Source organism: Candoia aspera, chromosome 1 (genome assembly GCF_035149785.1).
Source record: "Candoia aspera isolate rCanAsp1 chromosome 1, rCanAsp1.hap2, whole genome shotgun sequence".
NCBI lineage: Eukaryota > Metazoa > Chordata > Lepidosauria > Squamata > Boidae > Candoia > Candoia aspera.
The window spans coordinates 60,664,083-60,685,334 of record NC_086153.1 but is presented as its reverse complement, the minus strand read 5'-3'; the positions used below and the strand labels follow the sequence as shown (position 1 = coordinate 60,685,334).

The 21,252-nt window shown below is 42.0% G+C and overlaps 1 protein-coding gene across 1 annotated transcript in view; it reads left to right on the top strand.

Annotated features, from left to right (window-relative positions):
* DNAH8 (dynein axonemal heavy chain 8) overlaps positions 1–21,252 on the top strand; it is a 167,049-nt gene that overhangs the window by 35,126 nt on the left and 110,671 nt on the right. The window contains exons 16-23 of the mRNA XM_063290292.1: positions 1,074–1,190; positions 1,683–1,799; positions 3,437–3,581; positions 6,517–6,629; positions 7,262–7,368; positions 17,216–17,223; positions 18,010–18,074; positions 19,022–19,205. Of these exons, the coding sequence (XP_063146362.1) occupies positions 1,074–1,190; positions 1,683–1,799; positions 3,437–3,581; positions 6,517–6,629; positions 7,262–7,368; positions 17,216–17,223; positions 18,010–18,074; positions 19,022–19,205 (856 nt within the window). The remainder of the gene's footprint in view (positions 1–1,073; positions 1,191–1,682; positions 1,800–3,436; positions 3,582–6,516; positions 6,630–7,261; positions 7,369–17,215; positions 17,224–18,009; positions 18,075–19,021; positions 19,206–21,252) is intronic.

Below are 21,252 nucleotides of genomic sequence, written 5' to 3'. Positions count from 1 at the left end.
AAATATCTCTAGAAATAGAGTATATGAGTAAGAACAAGGACTGTTTTTTACTCTATGACTGAAAAACAGGGACTGTTTTTTTTTACCCTATGAGTAAAAACAGGGACTGTGTACTCAATCACTGCCAGAACCCACTTGGACAACCCTTGGACAGTTTTAATTAGCCAGGAGGGGCGTGGATCTAAAGAGAAGGTGGCTGACTCACAATCATAAGCTCCGGCCCAACAGGCTCAAACTGTTTGGAGATAACAGGGCAAAACTGCCCTGGGCACCTCCATGAGACCTGCAACAAGGCCAGCGTCCAGCTGAGAAATTCAAGTGACTCTTTCTGACAGGTGCTGAGCAAATTCTTCTGCACAGCCCTACAGGGGGATCTCCCCACCCCCTCTATCCAAGAGGGTACGTCTCACCTGAAACAGGGCTACAGGATGGCTATCTGTGGACACAATAAGGGCAGAGAAGCATTGTCACTTCACTGCCCTTACCACCATGAGGTAGGCCTTAACAGCAGCTCTAACCTGTGTTTGGTCATCCCTTGTCATGTGCCAGCGATGCTCTAGACATCTCGCATTTCATCACCCTCAGCTCCTCTGTAAACCATGGAGAATGATGGGATCCATGAGAGGGTAGAGGTTGCATAAGCACAATGCGATCCAAGGCCTTGGTAACCCTCCTGTTCCAGGCAGAAACCAAGGCCTCAGATGGACCATACAGCAGACTGGCAGGCACAGCCCCCAACTCCCCCTGAAACCCATCTGGGTCCATCAGTCACCAAGGGCAGACTGATCTAATAGGTCCCACTTCCCTGCATTGGATGGTAGCACCTGAGAACCCCATGGTAACCAGGGCATGATCTGACCATGACAAGGAGGACAGCAACAAGGGGGACACCAAGGGAGATACTAAAGAAGTGAGCCAACCTGAAAGTGACTAAAGACAGGGAAGAATTTTTTTTTGGACTGTAGAAAATGCTTGTGATAGTCTATTGAGTTTAGTGCAGTGCAATCTATGAGATGCTAAAAATGTACTGTAGTCCCAATAATTCTTTTTTTTTTCCTTCCTACTTTTACTAGGTGGAATCTGTGCTGAGGCAAGGGCTTACTATTTTAACCTGGTCCTCTCTGACATTAAATAGTTTCTTTCAAGATGTTGATGAAGTTATGAAAATGTTTAATCAGCTTTTGAAAAAGGTAAATTTAATTTTTCCTAGTCCCATTTAGAAGTACCAAGGATTGAATTTGGGCTCTCAAGGATGCAAAGCATACATTCTGTTGCTGAATTTTGGCTTTACCAGCTCAACTCAAATATACATAAATTTTCATCTAAATTTAATATTTAAAATGTAGACAACATATAGACTATCCAGATTTGCAAGGTGTCATAAGACAGAAAGAACAATACAGTTAATTTACTGTATTGTTAATTAATACAGTTAAGTTACAGCCATACTGAAGGATTGGGGCATAGATTTTAACTGAATCTTTTGTATTTTGTGGATTTGAATCACAGCTTTTCAATCTTAATTTAATTTAATTTTAATTTAATATAATTGATTAAACATACTTTTATGTTTTGCTAATGGGACTTGTATTCACCCTCAAGTTTACATTTTTTAAAATTTTGAACAAAATGTTTATGTAATCCTAAAGAGAAACCTATTAACAATATTTCCTTTAATACAGATTAATGATTTGTGTGAAATGCAGATTGATTTAATGCTGAAGGATATATCAAATACTCTGCTGCTGATACTACCAGATAATGCAACAAAAGTGGAGGATTTACTGGCACGCAATGAGGTAAATATAGTTTTTAGCCATCCTTACTGGTCTTATGTATGTGAGCATATGTGCACATATCCACAATGTTGACTCTATGAAGAGCAATTTTAGATATTTAGCTGTGAGGATTTTAAAACATTTCTTTAGAATTCTAAAAAATTCTGTTTTTCATACTTCCCCACAAGATGGCAAGCATCTCTATGTGGTCTAAATGAAAACGTCTGTCAGCTCTGTTGATGAAAGGGCTGAAACTGGGAAGGCAGGAACCGGCATTGCTTAGACAGTGCTTTAAATGCTGAATAATTGCAGAACTTCACTTTGTAGGATTTTCATTGCACCTCATGCAGTTATACATTCAGCCTAAAAGAACCTGCTTCAGCTTGTTATCAGTGGTTCCTCTGAATTTACCATACGGTTCTAATTATTATTGTTGATTTTAAGTACCCATCTGCTATTCAGTTTCGAAAACCTCATATTCCAAACAGCAGAAAATAATTGTACTAGTAAATATGAAATTATTGATGCTCCATCCTCAGGAGTGATCTAGGTAAGTTAAAGAGCTTCAGTATCAGACTATATCTTTTGAAGCAGTGCATTTCTTGGTATAGGCACATGTAATAAATAATTAATAATGCCATCATTATTTAATGCTTGTATTTCTTTCCCATAATACAAAATTGCTCATGCCTTTGTTACTTCCATTTGGGTTTATTGCATGGGGCTTCTCTTGAAGGCCACTAGAAGCTGGAGCTGATTCTGAATGCAGCAGCCTGAATAATTATGGACATTTCTTTGTTCACTCACATAAAAACCTCTATTTCAAGAGCTGCACTTGGTTTCCAGGTTAATTGAGTGTACTCAATGTCACCTTTAAAACCCTTCATGTAGCTGGATTTAGATATCTACAGGACTGACTGCTCCCATAGATTCTGTTGTTTATTCGTTTAGTCACTTCCGACTCTTCGTGACTTCATGGACCAGCCCATGCCAGAGCTTCCTGTCGGTCGTCAACACCCCCAGCTCCCCCAGGGACAAATCCATCACCTCTAGCATATCATCCATCCATCTTGCCCTTGGTTGGCCCCTCTTCCTTTTGCCTTCCACTCTCCCTAGCATCAACATCTTCTCCAGGGTGTCCTGTCTTCTCATGATGTGGCCAAAGTATTTCAGTTTTGCCTTTAATATCATTCCCTCAAGTGAGCAGTCTGGCTTTATTTCCTGGAGTATGGACTGGTTTGATCTTCTTGCAGTCCAAGGCACACTCAGAATTCTACCTGCCAAATTAGATGAGGAAGAGCGGGTTCTCTCTAGGTCCCCTGAATGTCATCTACCATTGCCCTCTTTTCTGGAATAGCACCCCATTGGAGATTCAGTTTGCCCCATCACACTTGGAATTCAGAAAGTCAATCATTCTGGCTTTGAGGGAGAGATAAATTGAGGGAGATTCTTCCTGTGTATGAATATTGATTATATCAGTTGTTTTTGTTCCTCAGCATAGGTTATTATCTTTGTTAATGTTTCTGGGGAGGGAGGACTGGGGTTTGGTTGTTCTAATCTTGTTTATGTGCATGAGGATTTTAAGTTGCCCAGTCAATGATCAAAACTGCATATGAGCCTAGTAAAATAAGTAAAATACTGTTACTGTATTTAAACAGGTGCACACCAAGGAATGGGCTGAAATACTAAACAATAAAAGCAGACATATAGAAGATGCTGTACAGGAACTGATATTAATATTTGAGCAAATTTATGAAGTTAAGAATGTTAAAAAAGCGACTCCAAGAAAATTTCAAGCACAAGGTATTTATCTATTTATTTATGGCTCCCTTCATCATTAAGAATTTAATGAATGAAAATTTCAAAGGAACTAACTAGACATTTTGTATTTATTTATAGACATTTTGAAAGCCAGTTTGGTGTAGTGGTTAAGGCACCAGGGTGGAAACTGGGAGACCGTGAGTTCTAGTCCTGCCTTAGGCACAAAGCCAGCTGGGTGACCTTGGGCCAGTCACTCTCTCTCAGCCCTAGGAAGGAGGCAATGGCAAACCACTTCCAAAAAACCTTGCCAAGAAAACTGCAGGGACTTGTCTAGGCAGTCTCTGAGAATCTGATTGAATGGATAAAATAAAAAAGACATTTTAGTACTATTAAAAATAATAGTATTTCACTGTAATTTTAATGTTGGAAGCATTAGAGGAACACATACACATCCTTATTATCAGTCAACAGAACAAGAATTTTTGCTGCCTGAAAATAATATATTAATTCAGGCCTATATACAATAGAAGCTCAACTCCTTATGTGGCAGGACTCCCAGGTAAGGAGCTTTGGGGTGCCATAGGTGTGGTGGGGGAAACCAGAGAAGGGGACAGCTGTGGTGCTGTGTGAGCACAGGAAACCCATGGGGTGGAGGGTGCAGCACTATGCGAGCACAGGAAAGTGTGGGGGAATTACCAGAGCAACTTGTGAACTTCCCTGCCGGCTTCCCCATTGACTTTGCTTGTGGGAAGCCAGCAGGGAAGGTTGCAAATGGCGATCATATGACCGTGGCTTCCTGTGACATCATAATCGCAAGCTGGACATCCGAGTGCCCACAGTGCCCACAAATTTATATAGCCACCCATCTCACAAAATGTGACTCTGGGCGGTGTATAATACATAAAAACCTTAAAACACTCAAACATAAATAAAAACAGAGAAAAACATAAAACATAAACTGTAATGATTGCCTATTCCAATAAAAGGAGTCTCATCAGTAGTTACTAGAGAAAACTAATTTATTGAATGAATAGTATGCAAAGTACGAAGAAAGCTGAGAATGAGCAAAAGCGCGCCAAATACAAACTTAAAAAGCCTTGCTCCCGTTGCGAACCCTCCCCTCAGGCTAGCATAGCAACCACCCCCCCAGATGCTAGCAACCGTTAGAATCGGCTTGGGAAAGTAACCTTGAACAGCAGAGATAACCCAAACATACATTCCAGAAGATCACAAGTCAGCACAAAGGAAATTTACCAGCGTGGCCAGGCAGGCACGCAACTGCAGATATGACATGTGAAACGTTACGAGGAACCATAAACATCGGAACAGGAACATGACATAAACACCCAAGATAGCGAGAGAACCACCAAATAGCCGGTTCCCCATAGGACCCCAGGATTGATGGAAAAACCACATTTTGAGGGCTTTCTGGAAGGCAAGGAAGGATGGAGCCAATCTCACCTCAGGAGGAATGATGCTCCAGAGGGTGGGGGCCACAGCAGAAATGGCATGCTGACTGGGTCCCACCAGATGGAACTCCTTAGTAGATGGGACCCACAGCATATCCTTCTTGCTTGAGCTGAAGAGATGGGTAGATGTAACCAGAAAGAGGTGGTCCCTCAAATAACCTCATCCCATGGCATGAATTGCAACCGGAAGCAAACTGGCAGCCAATGCAGCAACAGAGGTATAACACATGCATCCTAGGTGTGCACATAACTGTCCATGCATCTGCATTTTGCACCAGCTGAAGCTTCCAGATACTCTTCAAGGGCATCCCGATATACAGCATGTTACAGTAATCCATTCTAGAGGTGACCAGGGCATGAGTAACTGTGAGTAGAGCCTCATGGTCCAGGAAAAGGCACAACTGGCACACAATTATGGTATCTTTCTGGTCCACCTATGGGGATAAAGAGTGGCACAAACAATACTCTGGTGGTTCTCTTAGTTAGTGTTGGCGGGGAGCAGAGGAGAGAAATTGAGCCAGAAATCCCTGAAATCTCAGAAATTAGGGCTCAGTAACCTCACCCCTCCTGTTTAATATTTACCTGAGGTTGGTAGGTAAAGTCATCCTTCAGTTTTTGGTCAGGTATCATCAATACAGAGACGCGGTGGCACTGCAGGTTAAACCACTGGGCTGCTGAGCTTGCCCATTGGAAGGTCGGCGGTTTGAATCCGCGTGACGGGGTGAGCTCCCATTGCTAGTCCCAGCTCCTGCCAACCTAGCAGTTCAAAAACATGCAAATGTGAGTAGATTAATAGGTACCGCTTCGGCAGGCAGGTAACAGTGTTCCGTTTAGTCATGCTGGCCACATGACCACGGAAGTGTCTACAGACAAATGCCGGCTCTTCGGCTTTGAAACACTGATGAGCACCGCCCCCAAGAGTCGGACACGACTAGACTTAATGTCAAGGGAAACCTTTACCTTTATCATCAATACACTGAACGTACCCAGTTATACATCTTTACCCCAGCCTGACTAGGTGAAACTGTCAAGGTCTTGACCCAGTGTGCAGGTCCCAATGAGAAGAAACAGGCTATCTTCCAAGTGCTTTTTTATGTGGTATTATTGGACAAGAGGTTTGTATAAAAGGGTTAAAAAACCCTTGCATCAACTATTATTCTATTTATTAGCTCTGTGCCTAAGTCATCAAGTGCAGGAGTAGAATCAGTTGGGTTTTTCCTCTCCTGGCAATTGCGTCTATGATGTTTCTGCCCTGATTTTATGTTTCCCTTAACAGTTATATTACATTTATATCAGTGCTCATGTCAAAGGCTCAATAAATCTCAGTTGTCATTATAATGACTACAGAGATAGGAGCAATATGTATTGAGCTATACTTTAGGATTCTGTGGAAATCATAGACTGAATGTGCGAATGGGAGGCAAAGTTTTCCACAATGTATCCTATATGAACTTTTGCACATGGCTGTTGATTGAAAGAACTCACTTCCCTTTTACTTCCAATAGAAGGAAAACATGTAGCATTTGGTGGTGGAGAAGAAGAGAGACAGTCTTCTGGGTCTTCAGTTATAATCAGTAGTGAGGAAGCTGAGGACAGTGAAAAGGAGGATGAATTTAAAAAGGTATTTAATCACCAATGACACATTTGTTCAATACACGTATTACTGAAACAGTGGAAATAATTTAAAAACAGTTGCACTATTTATTAGGATAATTGTTGAAAGTCTTCTAACTTTCCCATAATATATTTCATGCTGTGAAACTGCTTTAATTGAACAAAATTATAGTCAAATTTAGTGCAGAACTCCTTATCTTGCTGGTGTAATTTAAAATAGAAAAGTGGCAGAGAGGAGAGGTGCTGAAACCACCCTCTGCTTTCACTTTTACTAGAAACTGTTCTTCTCACCCAATTTTCACTTGGTGGAACTTAGTTCTGGATTTTATCCTGGCCAATATAAAAACAAGGAGAGGAAAGTGTCTGCTTGGGGCTCCTTTCTGCCCATACCTTCTAAGAAATCACTTAGACCCATGCTTGCTATCTAGCTCTGGTTTCGTTGTGTTTTATTAAAACCAGCCTTCCCCAGCTTGGTGTCACCTGAGTTAGATCTCATTTAGCTGAAAATAGGAGTGTTGTTTTCAGCAGGAAATTCAGCATCAGTAACCCTTATGTGCTATGTCAGAGGAGGTAAATTGCTGAATGATTTTGACCAGGGATGTAGCTGATATGAGTCTAAACTGCTGCTTTTAACTGTAGGAATGCAAAGAGGTAGTTGCATATTTTAGCCATCAATTGCTGGATAGTCTGCAGAAAACTACACGATTATCCCTAGATGCTCTTAAAAGAAGAGTATTCGTTTCAAGGTAAGTGATATAAGTAGAAATTTATCTATTACCACCTGTACTGATATACTTGTTGCTACCAGCAGAAAGAAGCAAATGAGAAAATTCCAGCTGAATTCTTCTGCACATTTCCTTAAGAAACAATGGAGTTTTCAATAGCAAGAAATAAACAAATTCCAGAATTCCTAACCTATGTGCATTGTATAATGTAAAGGACTATCTTTGTATTCACCTAGTGGCTAGATGTTCTGTCCTTCCGAATTCACAACTGGATTGGAATATCTGAATAGTCCTAGGACTGTGTAGGAGGAAATTGCATTCCTTGGTGCAATTCTGAGTGCATCCTGCATTTGGCTTGTATCTTGGATATTGCTGTCTCCTGTCTATCAACTTGCCATTCCTTTCTCATCTTCCAGAACCATTAAAAAGGGCTTTTATTACACTTACACTGCTGAGATGGGTGAAAATGAGACCTGTTAGATTAAAGATACATACATCAGGAACACATCATGTGACATGCTGGATTTGAGGAATCCAAGGCTGGGGTCAAAATCGCTGGAAGAAACTTTAACAATCTCAGATATGCAGATGATACCACTTTTATGGCTGAAAGCGAAGAGGAACTGAGGAGCCTTATGATGAAGGTGAAAGAAGAAAGTGCAAAAGCTGGCTTGCAGCTCAACCTCAAAAAAACCAAGATTATGGCAACCAGCTTGATTGATAACTGGCAAATAGAGGGAGAAAATGTAGAGGCAGTGAAAGACTTTGTATTTCTAGGTGCGAAGATTACTGCAGATGCTGACTGCAGTCAGGAAATCAGAAGACGTTTAATCCTTGGAAGAAGAGCAATGACAAATCTCAATAAAATAGTTAAGAGCAGAGACATCACACTGACAACAAAGGTCCGCATAGTTAAAGCAGTGGTGGTCCCCGTAGTAACATGGCTGCGAGAGCTGGACCATAAGGAAGGCTGAGAGAAGGAAGATCGATGCTTTGGAACTGTGGTGTTGGAGGAAAATTGTGAGAGTGCCTTGGACTGCAAGAAGATCAAACCAGTCCATCCTCCAGGAAATAAAGCCGGACGGCTCCCTTGAGGGAATGATATTAAAGGCAAAACTGAAATACTTTGGCCACATCATGAGAAGACAGGACACCCTGGAGAAGATGCTGATGCTAGGGAGAGTGGAGGGCAAAAGGAAGAGGGGCCGACCAAGGGCAAGGTGGATGGGTGATATTCTAGAGGTGACGGACTCGTCCCTGGGGGGGCTGGGAGTGGTGATGACCGACAGGAAGCTCTGGCGTGGGCTGGTCCATGAAGTCACGAAGAGTCGGAAGCGACTGAATGAATAAACAACAACACATCAGGCTAGCACATTAAAATAAATGATTTAGCAAGATGCTTGGGACCAGAATTATGCTTAGCACTGACACAGGGTACCTCATGCCATCTGCTAAAACTGTATGACAGTATTTGCAAAGGCAATATAAAAGTAGATGACAGTATTTGCAAAGTTAAGCATATCTCATGGGCTTCAAGTTATACTTGACACTGTTGGCAGATATAGTCTCCCTCCCACACATTACCTACTACTTATTTGTCATAGTGACTCTATGGTTAGCTTTCCATTTTGGTTTTGTGCATATGGTGTATTGCAACTCTTAGCATCTCTTCGAGACAGAATTTTGGAAACCAATGTTGTTTGTGTTGATAACGTCACTGATACTCAGGCCAAAATCATTGGTAGATGGAATTCAGCTGACTGTGGCTTTGGTCCCAAGAGGATGTCAAATGATGATGTCATTATAACAGAGGTGATACAGGCTGCAGCCAGATCCAGGGACAGCAGTTCTCAGGTTTGGAGTGTTCATTCCCACAAGAGACCTTCATGTTGAATGGCCAAATCCACCTTGCCTGTTTTGTAAGGGTATGACAGTGCATACACATACCTGTCTTTCCACAGATGCAGGAGACATGCAGAGTATCTAGCTAAAGGGGACAATTTACTCCCACAGCACCTTCACTTTTGGAATAGGCATTTAAAGGCCATATGTGTAAAACAGTGTTAAATCTGATCAATCCTCTGCTAAATTAATGAACACTGACAAATAATCAAAGGAACAGCTTAAAAATGTTACTGGACAATATCATGTCCATCTGGATGTAGATATTTAGGAGTAATTATTACCAAAGATTGGCACCAATTTAGACATGCACTTATGGACCTCTTCTGCTTAAGATTTAAATGGAACTAAAGTCATTGTAACAATTTTCATTTTTCTGCCAGGTCCTTTGACAGAATAGAAACATTTAAATGATAATACATCCAAAAATCCTATTTTACTGTAAAATCAAATTTTTATTTATTTATTTATTTATTAATCAAATTTATCACTGCCGATCTCCCAAAAGGGACTCTTTTGGTGAATTGTTTGTTTCTGAATGTCTCAAAGAATTATTTCTTCATTTATAAATAATTATAGATATATTTTATATTTATAAGGATTAAAAAACTTAGGATTGAACGAACTATCCAATATAAACAAAAGCATAATACAGGTTTAAAAATACCAACCTTCTGATGCTTTTCAGCTAAAACAGTTCATATGACTAGGAACTTATATATTATTCCATTAGCATTAGACTCTTTATTGGGTAGAATAATGCCACTCCTTAGAATAAGAAATTAATATACAGTCATCATCTAGCTGGCTTTTGATGATCTCAAAAAGCTGAGTAGGTCTACACCTGGTTAGTATCAAGAAAGGAAACCAAAAGAAAATCCCAGTGCTATAGGCCACACTGGAGGACCAAAATATGTCCACTAGCAGACTACTTCCATATTATGGCCCAAACATGCCTATATGGATGGGTCTATAAAATAACCAGAGATTTTCAACATGAAGGAGACTTTGCCTTTTTAACTAAATTAATAATTGCTGTCATAAATTCATATTTAACAAATTTTTAGATGGTTGAAAAAGGTGGAAACAATTTTTGGCTCCTGACTCATCTCCTCACCTGCCATTCCATGATCATTTGCTTTTTAAGCATAAGAGTAAATGTATTCAGAATGGAAAGACAGACAATTTAGAGATTTAATTGTAGATTGAAATCCTGAAGCTTTTGAATATATTCTGCAAACGGAATGAATAGCAGTCTGTCTCAAATGAGTCAAATTAACCATTACTTCATAAAATACACAGATTGTAGAAGTTAAGACCATTAAGAATATGTGGACAACAGTGAATATCTATTTCAATTAAAAGCAAGGAAATCTGATCCATATTGAATGAAACTAACATTAATCACTGCAAGTTATTTTAAAAGCCCACAACTTTTAAAATGATTTGGGAGAATGATTTGGGTTTTGAGCTCAATAAATCTTACTGGAATTCCTTGTGACAGAATTTCTCTTAAATCTATTTCAGCAACACATCAAGAACTGACCATGAAAATAAGCCATAGGTGGGGTTATATTCCATTAAAATTAAACAATATACATTGCAAGCTTTCTAGTTTGTATTGATGATTATGTAAACAAATTAATATACATTGCCATCTTTACTTGCAATGCCCAATTAGTCAAAGTTTTTTTGAAGAAATTGGGAAAATTACCCAATATTCCATTATGAATCCTGTGGTTTGTCTATATTTCCTAATGCATATATACTGATGCCACATAAGAAATCAATTCAGTTCTTATTGTCAGTTGCTAGGTTTGTTTTTGCAAAGCCCAGAAAAATCGAAGAACATTTTTGTTGGATCAGTAATGTTTCACTGTTGAAGTAGCTTTGCCTGAAAAATTAACACGAGAGAGAGCTTTCAAAAACTCTGCAGGGAACAATAAAGGACACATTCAATCAAATTTGGTGACAATTTCTTAGCTATATTAATAATGCTTTTCCTAATAGATTATTCTTGTCTAAGTAAATGTCATTTTGTATAGGAATAATGTGATGACATGTTTATATTTCTCCATGAGATCAACAGTGTTCTCCCATATCCAATCAATTAATTGGGTGTATATACATACATATTAATTTTCTTTTCAAAAAATATTCTAGGTTTTGTCTTAAGCTACTTTATTTTCCAACTCTGCATAATTGGTTTTTAGCTTTAATTTTTCATTTTGTAAATATAACACAGTGAAAAAAGTTATCTTGGCTCATCCCATCTCCAAAGTGGAGAGTTCATCTCCCAGGAATGTATCAGTTAAGACCATTAACCATATGTGGGTATCATTTTACTGGTTGTCCAGCTTGGTGAATTTGATCTTATATGCCTCATATGCCATGCAATCTTCTAAAACAATCTCAAACTGGGTATTTATTATTTTTACTGATACTGTACTTATAAGCAGTTCAGCAAACCATATGGTACCTAGAGAGGCTAACAATAATGCATAATTTAAAATTAAAACAGTAAGTTATAAAATTACAATTAAACACAATACTGCTGAACTGTGAAATAAAAAGCTGTTATAAATTGTTTTCAAGAACCTTCATGGATGGTCCATGTAGCTGCCAGCTGTCAATCTTAACTCAAAGATGTTTTATCTTTAAAAAACTGGTATATTCACAGAAAACATAGTGCTGGATACGGTGGTGTAGAAATTTGCAATGCTTACTCTTGCTTTGTTATTTGTTAGGCAAAAAATAAGCTTTACTGGATCAATGGCCTATCTCAGCCCTTCCCAACCCAGGTGTCATGTTCACCGTTGCAATGTCTGATTTACATCATAATGTCTCACATGCCATGGTGCAGACGCGCGTTCCAGTTGGGAGGGAGCTGCTGGGAGTCCTTGGACCAGGCTGTATGTCTGCTTTCTTACCGAAGGAATGTGTTTGGGTTATCGTTGGTGTCCAAGGTCTTTTACCCATTGATTAGCTGAACTCGTTAGGGGCACCTGGGATGGGGAGCTTGAAACGGTTGTACGGGGGGAGGGCTTACTTTCACACCAAGGTTTTTACTTTGTATTTGGCGTGCTTCTGCTCATTCTCAGCTTTCTTTGTACCTGCACACTATTCTAAATAAACCAGATTTGTTTCAAGCTGTTGCTTGTGAGTCTGAGTGTGTTTGGGATAGGCAACCATTACATAAAGCTGAGAATCTTTGTAATTCCATTAACTCCTTCCAAGGTTATCCCTTGCGAGGAAACTAGTTAGCAATGACCGAATCAAGACCAACATCCGAGGGGCTGGAACAGCAAGCTGGTCCGGCACCAAAGAGCCCCATTCCCACTCCCCCTGACTTTTCGTTCTACCAGAGGGGCTCCAGCTCAAGCCCTGAGCTGGGGGGCTCCAGTGATAAGGGAGAACCCAAGGAGAAAACAGCTCAGACATCCTGGATGTATTGGTTCCCTTTGACTCCCAAGGGAGAGTCAACAAAAGTGGCCCCAGAGCACCGACCGGACACCCAACGAGGGGAAGAATCACTGACTCCCAAGAGGGTGAGAAGGTTGGAGGAGAAGATGGAGTTGGTGGAAGATCTACTGAAGACCCTATCAATGGCGTTAACTGATCAGGGAAGCCACGACAGGAGCCCCCGCTCTCCACAGCCCTCCTCCTAGCGGACCGCAGCTGGTGCAGGGTCGGAGAAGACATTGCGACGGGGCCTCACCACGGAGAGGGTCCGTTGGGATGTCCTAGGCTCCTACAGCTCAACCCGCAGCTGGGCCCCCTCCAACTGGGAAGGTGGCAAAGGACTTTGCAGTCAAATTTGACGGGGACCCCACCAAGCTTTCCTTTTTCCTGACCAACATGAGAAACTACATGAAGCAATACGGGTCATGCTTCACCTTGGAAGAGGCTAAGATATCAGCTATCACCCCTAAGCTGAAGGGCAGAGCAGTGGACTGGTATGTCCAACTGACCGAAGCGGACTCCCCGGAGCTCGGGTCGTTCAATGATTTCATGTTCGCCTTGAAGCTCTTCTTTGAAGATCCCCTAGCGAAAGCCAGAGCTAAGGAGGCACTCAAGGACCTCACCCAAGGACCCAGGTCAGTAGCTGATTATGCCCTTGAATTCAAAGCTTTAGCAGGCAAAGTTCCCGACTGGTCACAATCAACCCTCATTGAGAGATTCAAAGAAGGACTCAACCGAGACGTCCTCAGATGGGCGCTGGGCAGAGATGATCCGGAGTCCCTGTACGAGTGGATCTGTCTGGCCGGAAAAGTGGAGCATGCTCAGCGCACGTGCATGCAGACCCGTCGAACCGAGAAGGCGACAGGCTGGTCGTGGGGACCCCGGAGTGGAGCAGCAGCTGCACCACCAAGCCACCGAGCTAGAGATGAGGAGAAGGAACATCGCTATGCGCGAGGGCAGTACCTCCTTTGTGGGAAGGGAGGACATAGAGCCACTGAATGCCCGAAGCTCAAGGCAGGTGAGCGGACAACGAGAGCCCCGGCTAAGTCACCCCAGCCGTCACGCCGGACGACCGCAGCCAAAGGAGCCACGGATCTGGAAGAAGCCCTGTATTTTTACGCAGAGGTTGAGGAAGCGGCAAAAGAGCCGGCGGGAAACGGCAGCCACCTACCCTGAACGGCGCCCTGGGGCAGGTGGAGGAAGATGGGCGTGAGGATGAGATGGTGAGTGCTGATTGCCCCACCCTAGCAGTAAAAGTGAAACTTGGTTCCTGCACCCGAACCACCGAAGTTTGGGCTCTAGTTGACTCTGGGTGTTCGAGATGCCTCATATACCCGGACCTAGTGACTACCTTAGACCTGCCTAGTTTCCCTCTACAGCAGTCTCTACTCTTTACCCAGTTAGACGGCTCAACAGCGGGGGGGGGGGGGGTGTCCAGCAACTCACTTTACTGGGACTGTAGCGATGCAAATGGGAAGCCACAGAGAGGCTTTAAAATTCATCATTGCCTCGGTGCAATCCCATGGTAACCCTAGGAATCCCGTGGCTAACTTGGTGAAACCCCTATATAAACTGGCAACACCGAACCCTTACCTTTAGCGATGGGTTTTATCAAGCCCCTCCAGTGGGGAGACCCTTAAGTGTGGGGGGGGGGGAGCCCGGGCTGCAATTGCAGCGCCGCGCCCCGTTGTACCACAGCTCGAAGGGCTGCCTAACTGCTACCAAGACTTTGCAGATGTTTTCGGAGAAATGGAGGCAGACCAATTACCACCCGATCGTAAAACTGACTGTGCAATTGAGATCCTCCCCAACACGCAGCTGCCTAAACCTAAAATCTACCCAATGACCAAAAGGGAACTAGAGGCGTTGCGTGAGTTCATTGACAAAAACCTAGCACGAGGGTTCATTGAGACTGCCAATTCCCCAGTGGGCGCGCCTGTCCTCTTTCGAGAGAAGAAAGACGGCACCCTCAGACTATGTACAGACTATCGGGGGTTAAATTCAGTCTCCTTATGTAATAAATATCCTTTGCCCTTAATGAAAGACATGTTAGCCCATCTGTCAAAAGGGAAATTTTTCTCTAAGCTCAATCTCCAGGAAGCCTACTTTCGCATACGCATACAGGCTGGAGATGAATGGAAAACCGCATTCAATTGCCCATTGGGCTCCTTCCAATAAAAATTCCTCCCCTTCAGCTTAGCTGGTGCACCTGGAGTTTTCATGCAACTCATTAATGAAGTGTTACATGATCACTTGTACAAGGGGGTCTTAGTCTATTTAGACAATGTACTAATCTACACTGAAACCGAGGAAGAGCATGAACGCCTTCTTAGGCAAGTGTTAGAAAAACTGAGGGCAGCCAAACTATATGCCAAATTGTCCAAATGTGAATTTCACAAAACCCAACTGGACTATTTGGGCTATCAGGTCTCTGACAAGGGGATTGAGATGGACCCTGAGAAAATTAAGGCCATCTTAAATTGGGAACGCCCTCACACCCAACGCCAACTGCAAAGTTTTCTGGGGTTCAGCAACTATTACCGCCAGTTCATCCAGGGGTTCGCTGAAATTGCCCTGCCCCTTACCGACCTACTTCGCACGAAAGGGTTGGGGGGAAACTCGCAAGGTGAAACACCTGGGGCAGTGTTAAATTGGACTCCAGAATGCCAGGCTGCATTTGAAAAACTAAAGACCTTCTTTACTGCGGAACCAATTCTATGACACCCTGATCCTGAACGCCCCTTTGTTGTCCAAGTAGATGCCTCTGACTTTTCTATTGGGGCTGTATTGCTGCAAAAAGACTCTGACGACATCCTGAAACCCTGTGCTTATCTGTCCAGGAAATTTTCTGAGACTGAGCGCCATCGGCATGTTTGGGAAAAGGAGGCTTTTGCTGTCAAAGCTGCTTTAGAAACTTGGCACCACCTCCTTGAGGGGGCTGCCTACCCATTCGAGGTTTGGACGGACCACAGAAACCTGGAGGCTCTCCGCACCCCTTGCCGCCTGAGCCCCAAACAAATTTGCTGGGCTCAATTCTTCAGTCGGTTTAACTTCCAACTGAAGTTCATACCTGGCAAGAAAAACTTTCTCGCGGACGCTTTGTCCCGCTTGCCACAAGACTTTGACCACACCCCTCAAGTGGTTGGTACTGTACTGTCTTCACCACAATTGGGACTGGCTGCTGTCACCCGAAGCCAAACCTGTGCCCCACCTGTGCAGAGCACCACCCCAACACCGCCACGCAAGCAGCCACTCCCTTGTCAATTACAATCAGACTTTCTGCGAGCAGTGAAATCTGACACTTGGTTGCTAGCTAATAGAGACAAAGTATCCTTTAAGGATGATCTCGCGTGGATCGGCCACCGCCTTTATGTCCCTGAAACTTTGCAAGCTTCCATGTTACAACGCTCCCATGATGATAAAGTTGTAGGCCATTTTGGGTTCGTCAAAACCCTGCATTTGGTCCACCGCCAATTTTGGTGGCCCTCGCTAAGGCGAGATGTCAAAGACTATGTTGCCTCTTGCCCTGTCTGTGCTATGTCAAAATGAAAAGTTGGGAAGCCCCAAGGTCTCCTCCAACCTGTTGCTAACCCATCTTGCCCCTGGGCTGACTTCTCTATGGACTTTATTGTAGACCTCCCACCCAGTCAAAAGAAAACTGTCATTTGGGTGGTCAAAGACTTTTTCTCTAAACAAGCCCATTTTATTCCATGCCCTTCCTTGCTGTTGGCTCAACAGCTGGTTCGCCTCTTTCTGTGCCACATTTACCGTCTCCACCGCTGCCCCTCCCGTTTGGTGACCGACCGTGGGACACAATTCACCTCCCAGTTTTGGCGGGCTTTTTTGAAACTCATTGGCACAGAACAGGTGTTGTCAACGGCATCACATCTGGAGACGGACGGATCTACTGAGATTCTTAATTCCACCCTGGAGCAGTTACTTCACTCCTACACCAACTACCATCAGGACAATTGGGTTGAACTCCTGCCCTTTGCAGAGGTTGCTTACAACAATGCCGTCCACCAGAGCACTGGGCAAACCCCATTCCGGGTTGTTTCCGGCCAGGATTTTGTTCCCATTCCTGAGCTACCTCAGCCCCCTCCTAACCCCTGCTCAGCTTATGAGTGGGCTGCGCAGCTGGCTGACTCCTGGCCGATCATTCGACAAGCTCTGGACGATGCCCAAGCCTCCGACAAACGTCACACCGACAAACGCTGTTCTCCACAGCACACTTTTAAGGTTGGGGATTTGGTTTACCTCTCCACTAAGTTCATCAAATCCCCCCAACCTGCCAAGAAGCTGGCCCCAAAATTCATTGGACCATTTCCCATTGTCGCTCTTATCAATCCTGTTACTGTCAAACTTGATTTGCCTCACAATTTAAGACATTTGCACCCTGTTTTCCATTGCAGCTTGCTTAAGCCGGCTCACTCCTCCACTCGCTGGCATCCACAACCTCCTACACCTCCACCAATCATGATTGATGGCCAGCAACATTTTGAAGTCAAGGAGGTCCTCGACTCCCGCAAGCTTCGCAATTCCCTGCAGTACCTAGTTCGCTGGAAGCACTTCCCCCACCCTGAGAGGGTGCCTGCTCGACACGTCCATGCTCCCACTTTAGTTCGCTGCTTTCACCTCGCTTACCCTTTCAAGCCTGCGGCTTGACCCTTTCTTTCACCATTGTTAATTTTCTTTTACTTTGCTTTCTTTTGGGGGGGCGGTATGTCATGTTCACTGTTGCAATGTCTGATTTACATCATAATGTCTCACATGCCATGGTGCAGACGTACGTTCCAGTTGGGAGGGAGCTGCTGGGAGACCTTGTACCAGGCTGTATGTCTGTTTTCTTACCGAAGGAATGTGTTTGGGTTATCGTTGGTGTCCAAGGTCTTTTACCTGTTGATTAGCTGAACTCTTTAGGGGCACCTGGGATGGGGAGCTTGAAACGGTTGTACGGGGGGAGGGCTTACTTTCACACCGAGGGTTTTTACTTTGTATTTGGCGCGCTTCTGCTCATTCTCAGCTTTCTTTGTACTTGCACACTATTCTAAATAAACCAGATTTGTTTCAAGCTGTTGCTTGTGAGTCTGAGTGTGTTTGGGATAGGCAACCATTACACCAGGTGCCTATTGGTTAATGGGAGTTGTGAGTGCTACTGTGGCTTAACAGATGTCTCTGAGAAGCCCATGATAGCCCCTTTCTCCCTGAATTCTTGTGTTTAATATAATAAGCATTATAATCTTCATTCCTTGTTCAGCTCCGGCAACTTTGGACGGCTGCCTTATTTACTTCAGACAGCAGTTAAACCTGAAGATGTTGTTACTTTTCTAAAAGCTGAAGTGCATTTAGCTATTCCACATGTGGTAAGTGATTTTTGCAGTATATGATTTTTTTGCAATCACAGAGGTAGTAATTCATCATCTGAATTTTTTCTGACTACCTCACTTGCACAGATGCAGTAGACAATACACAGATTATTAAAATCACAGCGGAAAAGAGTATGGGTATTAAATATTCAGCAAGAGATCAGCAGGTTGGAAAGCTGGTCTGATATCAAAAGCGAAACAAAAGAAAAACACATTTAAATAGAATGTAGTGCTAAATGCCCAAATATCAAATAGAAATATCAGTTTCATGCATGTCACGAAAGAAGATTTTGTCCATGAAAGCTCAAATTGTACTAAATTGCTCTAAGGTGCTTCAGGATTTGTTTTCAGCTCTGTCTCAGCCAGTTCATTGAATTACAAATGTAGCAAAAGCTCAAGGCACAAGTGAACTTCAAAGAGATGTATGACATTTCTATTTACTAATTTCTAGAATTATATGACATGGTGTTAGCTGTATATTAGAGTAACTGAAGTGTTTCCCATTATTGCACCATTCAGTAATGCTGGAAATTCCAGGTCACAGGAAGGAAGCTGTAATAGTAGCTCCATTCCATTCTAGTGCTGTCTCTATTTCTGGAAGAGGATGGGCAGGTGTAGAAAGAAGCTATGGTCACCTTGAGCTACCAGCTCTCATCTGCAAAAATCTGCTCACTAGCATAATCTGTGCATGTAAGCAGTGTGACGGATCCACAACCTGCTTGAGATTTTGGTTCCTTCTCTGCAACCTGGAAAAATGGCAACTTTTGTATTCCATTTGATAGAAGAAAACCTGCCATTTCATTTGAATGTGCAGATCTGATATTTCGCAGTTCACAAATACTGCATCTAAGCACATATTTTTATACAAGTGAGCTGATGACTGATTGTAATAACCAACCCACCATTTCTGTTCCATAAAAAAGTGTCTTCTTTCATTATTACAGGTAATGGTGCCCAGTTTGGATGATATCCAGCAAGCCATCAACCGTATGATTCAGTTGACCTTGGATGTCAGCCGTGGTGTGGCTCACTGGGGCCAGCATCACCTGCTAAAATCCAACAACCAGGTGGAAAGCAGTGTTCCTACATCACCTAGCGCAATTGGAAAACTACAAAAAAAAGAAGAGAGTAAGATATTGTTTCTCTTTTTTTTCCTCCATAAAAACATTGCATTTAAAATTTCAGGCTTATTTCAAACTACCCAGAAGGGAGTAACAGCATAATTCTAAGCACGCTTGTTGAGATGTAAATCCCTTCATGTTGAATGGAGTTTGCTTTCTTAAATAGATATATAGAGTAGGATTGCATTTTATCTCATTCATTCATTCATTCATTCATTCATTCATTCATTTAATAAATTTATTCACCGCCCATCTCTCCCCTACAGGGAGAGATCTCTATTATGATAGATTATGAAATCATAATGGAAACCAGTTTTATCAATCTGCTACCCTCCAGTTATTTTAAATTTTTACTCTCATAAGCTCTCATAGACTCTGAGAATTAAGGGAGTTTGTCCAGCACATTTGAATACCACCAGGTTAGAGAAGGCTTATTTAACTAAATACTTAATCCTATAGCTTTACAGTAATTATTTTACTTTTAATATAATTACTACAAAACAGATGTAATCTGTTTTTGAAAAGACAATTTTATTTACTAATAAAAAATGGTGCGATGTATTTTCCTTTGGCACAGATTTCATGATATTTTTTAACAATAGAGTATTATCATTTATTCTCTTTAATCTAGAAATTTTTAAATATTGTTTAATTTTTGATATATACTGTATGTCATATTATTTGTTTGTTTGTTTATTTATGTTTATCCCGCCTTTATTATTTTTATAAATAACTCAAGGCGGCGAACCTACCTAATACTCCTTCCTCCTCCTATTTTCCCCACAACAACAACCCTGTAAAAGGAGTTGGGCTGAGAGAGCAGGACTGGCCCAAGGTCACCCAGCCGGCTTTCCTGCTTAGTTTGTAATACTTTTTCTTCTTTCTTGTCCTGTTTGTTGTTATTTACTCGTGTTTTCTTTTGTATGTTTTTCTTTCTATTTTTGTCTATGTTTTGTAAAACCTGTTATCAATCAATCAATTTTAGTGAGCTAGGGTTGCTTCTAGCCAGGTAAGTAATTACTTTTTGGTTTTAAATTACAACTGGGATTGCAACTGATTTTCCAGCATTACTCCACTTATTCATCGTGAACATCCCACTGTGTTCAATCCACACCACTGAGTATGATGTAGCTGCTGTGGACAGAACAATTTGAATGGTTCCTTATAACTCCAGTGCCAGGTAGTACCAAGACGTGTTGGGGGCCATTAACCTGGTGCCTTTTGAAAGGGATTGGATAAATGTGTGGAGAACAGGTCTATCAAGGACTGTTGTTCTTGAAGTCTTAGTATTAGCTCTACATTGGGAGTACCTTGCCTTGAAGATGGAGGGAGAGGAGTCTCTCTCCATTACTTGACAAACAAAATGCTGGGTGAAGATGGGCCTTGGGCTGATCCACTGGGCTGTCCTTATGATCCCTTATTTTTAAGGAACTTTTCATTAGTACTGAAACACTTTTCTGATTATTTTTTTATTCAAATGAAAAACATTATAATACTCTGACATAACAATGTTACGGTGTTAGCATATGTTCTATGGTTTTATACAAATATAACATTGTAAGAATTATCATTTTAAAATAATTAAAAAGCCCTTTTCAAACAGCATTTCCATTTTTAAAATGAAGCCTTACTCTTGCGTAGACTTTACCACTATCCCTGTCCTTCATTTTAAATAGTCCTAACCGGAGAAGCAGTTTAACATTCAGTAAATACTGCTTAAAAATAAATGAACAGGGTTATAAAATCACTTGCAATACGATGGCTATAATAAATACACACTGTACTGTGACAGGTCCGGTTTCTCAGCACTCACTGACCTTTTTAATTCTTCCCATTTAAAAATATGGAAACATTGCGCTAAAGACATTTTCAGCTATGGAAACTGCTTTTACAGTTTTCTGATCAATTTTAATCAGCTGAGTGGGTATAGATAGATGAATCTTGCCTCCTGCCGACGAGATGAAAAATATTCCACATAGAATATTCATTTCTGGGAAATATATAAACACATTAGGCCACATAAAGAGATTCTCCTACTGCAGTCAAGAAAACAT